The 7,802-nt window shown below is 45.7% G+C and overlaps 1 protein-coding gene across 7 annotated transcripts in view; it reads right to left on the minus strand.

Annotated features, from left to right (window-relative positions):
- Positions 1-379: 379 nt before the first annotated feature.
- The window catches only part of Ehmt1 (euchromatic histone lysine methyltransferase 1), a 137,378-nt gene continuing 129,955 nt past the window's right edge, over positions 380-7,802 (minus strand). For all 7 annotated transcript variants that reach the window (XM_034505488.2, XM_034505490.2, XM_034505487.2 and 4 more), the window contains 2 exons: positions 2,666-2,841; positions 380-2,512 (listed from right to left, as the gene is read on the minus strand). In XM_034505488.2, the coding sequence (XP_034361379.2) occupies positions 2,332-2,512; positions 2,666-2,841 (357 nt within the window). In that variant the 3' untranslated portion in view covers positions 380-2,331. The remainder of the gene's footprint in view (positions 2,513-2,665; positions 2,842-7,802) is intronic.

Genomic DNA, 7,802 nt, shown 5'->3' on the forward strand with positions numbered 1-7,802 from the left:
GCTTGTAGGGAAGACATTATTCAAAAGGACTAGGACTTCTGACCTTGTTGGAGTAGGTGTGACCTTGTTAGAGGAAGTGTGCAACTTGGGGTAGGCTTTAAGGTTTTAAAATGCTCAATCCAGACCCAGTATTCCTCTCTTCCTGTCCATCAATCCAGATGTGGAACTCTCGGCTACTTATCTAGCACCGCATCTGCCTGCACACCAGCATGTTTCTTGCCATGACAATGATGAGCTAAACTTCTAAACCTGTAAGCCAGCCCAATGAAATGTTTTCCCTCTTAAGAGCTGCTATGGTCATGTCTCCTCACATCAACAGAAACCCTGAGATTGCCTTTCCCAAGAACAGAACTAGTAAAAAGGACAATGAACAAAATCATTTCCAGCACAGTTTTTATTAGTGGAACTTTGGAAATACGCCCATATCCATCAGCAACAGCTTAGGTCTTGATGCTGCTTGAAGCACACAACACACCCAAAACCACACAAATCTGATTATATTAACATGGGCACCTCCACCCTGAGAGAGATGTGGTAAGGAGGAGTAGTGTTTCCACAGAGTCAGGGGAGGGAGCCTATGGAGAGCTGCCGTGAGCTTCAGTTTCTATCTACCTCACAGCATGACTCCTCCTCTGGTCTACCTGCTCAGAGCTAGCCTACAGCTGTAGGATGCAGCAGTGATGGGAGGGGCCATAGACTAGACAGCTTACGAGCCAAGGCAGCCTGCTTGACTTTCTATCTGTAAAGTGAGATAGCTATCTGCCTTCTAGAAAAGGCCTCACTGAGTAAACTCCATGCACTGAAAATTAAAGGCTCAATTCTTCATTGAGCTTATAAGCTCTCCTGTAGTGAATGAGGCCAGACATCTATGGAGCACAGAGGTGCTGCTTTGTCTAGGGTCCCTATGGAAGGAAGATTGCAGGCATCACTTGTAGGCAGGGAGGAAAGAGCTTGACCCTGTCCACCTTCACAGTGTCCCAGTGAAGACTTTCACATATATGGGGACTCACCTGCTCCTTCAGAATGGCTCTCAACCTTGGACACTGGGCACCAAATGGATAAGGACGCAAACAAACAGCCCTCCAGGCTTGGGTGTGGCCTGTCAGACTTGCAGAAATGTATGTAACTCCTGAGTGTAGCACCCAGAGTAGAAGGGCTAGGGGTTTGTTGAAACCAGGGGAAAGAATGGGTCATAATGAAAACTCCATTTAAAGTACTTTTTTTTTTTATTGATTTCATTGAAAACAGAACAAGAAATGGTCTGAGCCAAAAGACTGCTCTTAAAACTGTCAAAAAACATTTTAACAGAAAAAAAATAAACATGACTGCATTATGAATGTTTTAGAAGAGTCACACAAAAAAACCCCACTGTTGCTGCACTAATTACAGTATTTAGAAAGGTATATGCCAAAAAAAAGTACATGACCTGCCAGGCCATCACACAAAAGGTGATGGCAAATTTATTCAACTACAAGACTAACATTTTAAAAAAGTTTTTCCTGCACTTTATTCTAAAATCAATTTGTTCTTTTTTTTTACAGTTGATGATAGTTTATTTTCATGTGGTGAGTAGAGACCGCACCAGATTCAGCACCGTTGTCTGTGTTTTGTGTTTTTATTCTTTGTTTGTCCTAATGTTCAGTAATGGTAAAAAAACAAACGAGTTTATTCATCATCATAGCATGTGGCTTGGAAATCAACAAAAGGTGCCTGCGTCAACGGAACTGGCTGGGACCAGTACAGGGTCTGCCTGCACACACCAGCCTGCTTCCTCGCAAAGAAACACCAGTAAGAGGCTTGATATATAGGGCTAGATACAGGGTTTCTTTAAAAAGCAAACCCACATTTCATCAAAATGAGTGGTGGGTTAGCCAAATTCTCCAAGGCTCTAAGGGAGCAAGTGTCCTCCAGTGGCACATGGGAGCTGGTGCCAGCAACACAGGCTGAGGGCAGCAGGTCTAACGGAGCAGCTTGTAGGTGACGATGGCCTTGGTGAGTGCCATACAGGAGCGTGACCAGACAGTATACAAACAAAACTGGCAGTGGAGCATGGGCCTCGGAGACCAGAGGGAGACTTGGGAAGTGCTGCAGCACAGTTACCACCAGTAACTCACAAGTTATGCAACATGGAGTCCCAGGTCTCTGAGGTGCAGGCCCAGAGGCATGCCCTGTCCTGAGCACTGAGCCAGCTGAAATGAACGCCTCAGGCCCAGAAATTCCTGGGAGGTGTCTGCACCTCCGGCTCCTCTTGGGACTGTGCAGACTTTCTTTCTCTCTAAATTGCAGTCACCAGAATCTGATTTTGAGGGTCCCACTGGCCCCATTGGCAATTCATAGGGGGTCAGCAGCAGCTGCAGAGCTGGTATCCGGAAGGCCATTCTCCTGAGCCTCCTGGGCTGCACTGGCTTGCCGCTGGGCCAGGGCTGCACTTGAGTGCCGACACTTGGGAGACCCACACCGGCAACTGAAGAGCTTGCCCTTGACGTCCCAAAAGCGTTCCCCGTAGTCGAACCTGGGGGAGGAAACTCAGGTAAGATAACCCAAGTACCCCAGAGCTGTCCCATTCAGGCCCAGAACCCTACATGCTGGAAGCATATTCATGACTAGGAAAGCAGAAAGCACACCTACCCAGCCAGGGTCCCACTGCACCTGTGGCTATACATACCCCAGTTGTTCCCCAGCCTGAATGAGGCGGGTACTGAAGAAGGCAATCCTGGGAAACCGCAGGTCCTGGTGTGACATGAACACCCGCACAGGCACAAGGTTAGGCTCGCAGTGGTGGTTTATGAACCGACTGACATTCCCATAGAACCGAGCATCGATGCAGTATACCTCTCCATCCTTTGGAGTAAAAAAGCGAAAGGGTCGATGACAGGCTGCAGCGAGTGACCACTCCAGGACATGTCCTTACCCCAGACACCAGCCCTGCAGTCTTGAAAATCAGAAATTGGACAGTGGCTCTGCTAGGATTAAAGAACTTTCTTTTGTGCCCCACAGGGTTCAGCAAAGCAGACTTCTGTTATAGCCTGAGGGTAGCCACAGGCCATGCTGCACCAAATCCTGCCGTGCCAGAGGTAGGAGCACAATGCTAACCTGGGACACAGAGGATAGGGTTCTAAGTGTCTCTGTCCCACACAAGTCTGCCCAGAGTCTGTGGTTGTTTCCTAGCACAGAGGGATTGTAGAATTAAGATTTGCTTAGTGGGCTGTGCGAACTCTTGAGCCATTTACAGAGCTGTTTCACAGAGATCCTGTGTGAAAAGCTCCTCTGGTATGAGTACCACATGGCAAAGAAGGCCTTTGCTGCAGAGAGTGGGCCTGACATGCAGGAAAGACCAGGAAACTGTCCTAAAAGATGACAAGGAGCTGCCAGGACTAAATGGGCACTTGGAGATTCACAGGCAGGTCTGGGACTGGCCACATGACACATCCAGAGCTTGTTGCTATGGGCCATCCCAGCTGTGGTGCTTGGGTAAGACTATTCCACACACAGTGTGGTGTGTGTGTGTGTGTGTGTGTGTGTGTGTGTGTGTGTGTGTGTGTGTGTGTGTATAAGAGGAGAGTTAGAGAAGAAAGCCAGGTATGCTGGAATCAAGTGTGTGATGAAGGCACTGCAAGACCTACCTCTGTCAAGGATAAAGCCCAAACAAGAACTACTGTAGATACCTGCATACACCCATGGGAACACATTCAGATTTAAGGCAAAAGGCAAACCCAAACCAAGAAGAGGAAAGCCTGGGTCTGAGATAGGTATATGACAACCTTTACTCTGTAACTTCAAGACTTGCAGGATATGGACATGGATAAATATACTTTAGCAATATCTCCAAAAGAAGAATCTATGAGAGCACTCACCAACAACCACTCAAATCAAAGACAGAGCAACCCATGTCCTGCATCTGCCATAAAGATAGTAATCTAAGAGACTTGGGTGTTACGGTTTTGAGACTACTTGTGTGGTGACAGCCTAGAAAGCTACAGATTACCCCAGCCTCTGACATCAGAAATCCACAGAGTGTGACATTTAATGTTATTTACTCATTTGTTGTTGAGACAAATCTGCTCCTAACAGCTTCCCTTTCCTGCATTCTAAGAAGAAATTGAGCATTGATGAGTTACTCCAGTAGTGATGAGACAGCCACCAGGCTCCAACTTCCTGGCCTACTGGGGCTGTATAGGGCTATCTCTACAATTTATCTCAATTCTGAAAGCTATGTTAGGCTTCCTATATTTTCAGATGTTTCTTTATAGATTTCTGATGGGGTTGAAAAACTACTTATATTCTCATAGCCGACCCAGACTATAAACATTGAGAAAACAGATTTGAGAGGATGGTTTTCAGGTGGCTTTCAATCTAAAGCCAGGACATAAGCCAAGTACAGTCTTTTAAGTCAGGATAGAGGACAATGTTGAATTTTATTGTCGAAAACGTTAGAGTGGGTGTTAGGTCTATCTTATACCTTATTAATTACAAAATGGTTATAGTTGTGCTCAATTTTTATCTGAGATAAAAGAGTCTTTTAAGTGAACAGAAATGAGGAAGTGCTGTGGACGGTTCTGGCATTTTGCATTCTGATGTTAATTCTGCTCTCCTGGGAGGGGCTGCAGACAAGGAGTGAGTCTCTTACGCAGGACTTCTTGTGAACCCTACACTAATGAATCAAGGAGCTAATCACTGGGCGTATAGGAAGAGGAAGAGGACGGGAGGAAGAAGAGGAGAAGAAAGAGGAAGAAGAGAAGGAAGAGGAGGAGGAGGAAAGAGGAAGAAGAGTTAGAGGCTTGCAGAACTGGGTTAGGCAAGGTGTAGGGGTAGAGTTTCCCCGATTCCATGGCAGATCCACAAGGATCCGCCACCAGAGAAATCAGATTTAATAAGGCTTACAAGATTAGGTTTTAGTTGTTGCACCCAGAGATTGAGTACCATTGTTCCTAAACAAAGTTTGTGTGGTGTTTTCTTCTCGCTGCGATTCAACTGAGTTCAAGACAGAAAGGTACAGCAGCAAAGTGTGAGTTTGTGTAATATGGCCCACAAAGGCCATGGGGGTTTGAAGCACAGGAACGGCATGGTAGTGACTCGCCAGTGGGAACTTAGCCAACTAGATGTCGAGATTCTGGAGCTCCAGTCGGTGCTGAGCATAGAGCCAGAACTTGGTTGGCAGTAGAGCTGGGAGCCTCGGTCATTCTATTTTAATACCTCCTGCAACACTATAAGAGTAGCTACTACACATGCTAAAAGGTACTCAGAACTGTGGAATCCACAAAGAATGAGTCCTTGGGCTTCTGGGTTCCATGCCAAAGTCTATACACTGAAATTTCTGGCTGACCTAGCCCATATTGAAAGCAGACATCAAACTGACTAGAAGCAACAGACAGCTGGACAGAGACCAGAGCAATACATAAATAGCAGAGATCAAATCTGAAGCTGGGCTATAAACAAACAAACAAACAAACAAACAAGCCAGCCAGCTGGGCAGTGGTGGCGCACACCTTTAATCCCAGCACTTGGGAGGCAGAGGCAGGTGAATCTCTGAGTTCGAGGCCAGCCTGGTCTACAGAGTGAGTTCCAGGACAGCCAGGGCTATCCAGAGAAATCCTGTCTCAAAAAACCAAAAAAATAAAAAAACAAAAACAAACAAAAACCCCAGAAAACAACATGTCCACTTTAAGGAAAAAAGAAAACCAAACTTTAAGAATACAAATGAGCAGTGGGCACAGGAGTGCCCACACATGTTTACACGTGCTCAGGAGGCAGAGGCAAGCAGATCTCGGAGTTCAAGGCCACCTCGGTTCACCCTGGTTTACCGTTAACAGGACACTCAGGACTATACAGAGAAATCATGCCTTGACCCCAACCCCCATTCCTAAAGGAAAAAGCTATAAATGAGCTGGGCAGGTACAGAAAGCACAGGCAGGCAGATCTCTGTTGAGTTTGAAGGCAGCCTTACAGAGTAATAACATAGTAAGACATTACTAACATAGTAAGACATTGCTTCAAGATAAATAAATAAGCAAGCAAACAAACAAATTAATATTAAAAAGTCAGCTGAAACTAGCCTGAGAAAAGCAAATGCTTTTCTCCCAGGGACAGTGTGACAGGGCTGCTCATGCTCCATGTGACACAGCACAGCAGACCGGAGTGCAGTAACTACAGAGAAGTGCAAAATCTGGACAAAGAGAAGGAGGTAGTCAGAGCCTCCAGCAGGGTCTGCTGAGGTCTCCCAGCTACTGAGCCCTCCTCCATGGAAAGGAGCAGGACCCACAGGCAGCAATACATCACTGCACAGGACAACTCACTGAGATTCCATTTGCAAGATAGCCAAGATGAAACCAACCTTCATATCCCCAAAAGACGAAGAGAGACTATGTGCTGATGACTTCCGTACTATAGTGGCAAGTGAGAAAGGAAACAAATAAAACTATACTACTTTCTGTATAAGCACAGAAAAATAAGTACCTTTATTTCTACAAATAGTCCCTGATTGGGAACAGGGGGAATAGTACCATGAGCAAAGTATCCATACCTTTTAAAGCTCCTACGTGAAATCCTCACCTCACAGTGATAGAATCAACAGGACAGGAGATGGGCTATCCAGGAAGTGACTGCTGCTGAGAGGCGACACCTGCGTGCACTCACAAGAAAGGCTCAGAGAGTTCATGCCTCACAGAACACAGAGCAAAAGGCACTGGCTATGAACTGAGAAGTGACCTCCACCAGCATGAAAACAGGGTGAGGAACAGAGTAAGTGGATGTCAGTGTTTGTGACAGCAGTCAGAAAAGACTCCAATACCCAGTAACAAAACACAGAACATGCAAACAAGCACAACTTTTCTGAGCAAGATTTTTAATATGCTTTCTACTTTTAGAACATACAAGCCTTCTGCACAATCAGAAGTCTGATAAAATGCTTGGATAGCATGCATAAAATCCTGAGCACCAAAATCCAACCTCCCAGTACCCTAGTACAAATGAACAAATAAACAACCCAGTCATTTTATTTTGGGGAATCATGATGCTTAAAGGCAAAGGCTTCTGTCACTGAACCTTAACCTGAGTTTGATCTGCAGAACACACATGGTGGAAAGAACCAATTCCTTCTGACCTCCACATTATGAGACACACACACACACACACACACACACACACACACACACTTTTTAAGAAACATATTTTGAGCGATTTTCCTATGTGAGACCAGACTGCTCAGCACAGGGGTTGGGACTGCACAGGTACATGTGCTGCTGTCATGCCTGACAAAACCACATATTCTTCAATTTCCAAATCTGAATTAACTAACACATTAATATAACTGCATAACAAACTGGTAACCCAACTGCACAGAAATAAAATTACAATACTTCAAGTCCTCAGTAAAAGACAGCCTAAGAACCAAACAGGTGCAGAAGAGCAGGACATACCCACAGCAGCTGTGCTATTTGTATGGTCCTAACACCAGCAAGGCTACTCTGACACAGACTGCAAGAACCAAGATTCTATCGATAGGTAGGGTCAGAGAAGCCCTCAACCTGAGCAGAGAAGTGAATCATCTATGGCCACGTGTCACACTGGTGACTTCAACTATGACTCCGTAATTAAACTTAAGTTTCAGCATCTTGGCCAGGTGTAGTGGCACACAGGTAATCCTAGCTCTTAGAAGGCAGAGGATTAATCTCTGCAAGTTCTTAGCCAGCCTGGTCTACATAGTGAGTTCCAGGCCAGAAAGGGCTTCAGAGTTATTAGACTTGGAGAGAGAAAGAGAGAGAGGGTGGGGGGGAGGGGAGAGAGAAAGGGGGTACAAAGTAGCT

Source organism: Arvicanthis niloticus, chromosome 6 (genome assembly GCF_011762505.2).
Source record: "Arvicanthis niloticus isolate mArvNil1 chromosome 6, mArvNil1.pat.X, whole genome shotgun sequence".
Taxonomy (NCBI): domain Eukaryota; kingdom Metazoa; phylum Chordata; class Mammalia; order Rodentia; family Muridae; genus Arvicanthis; species Arvicanthis niloticus.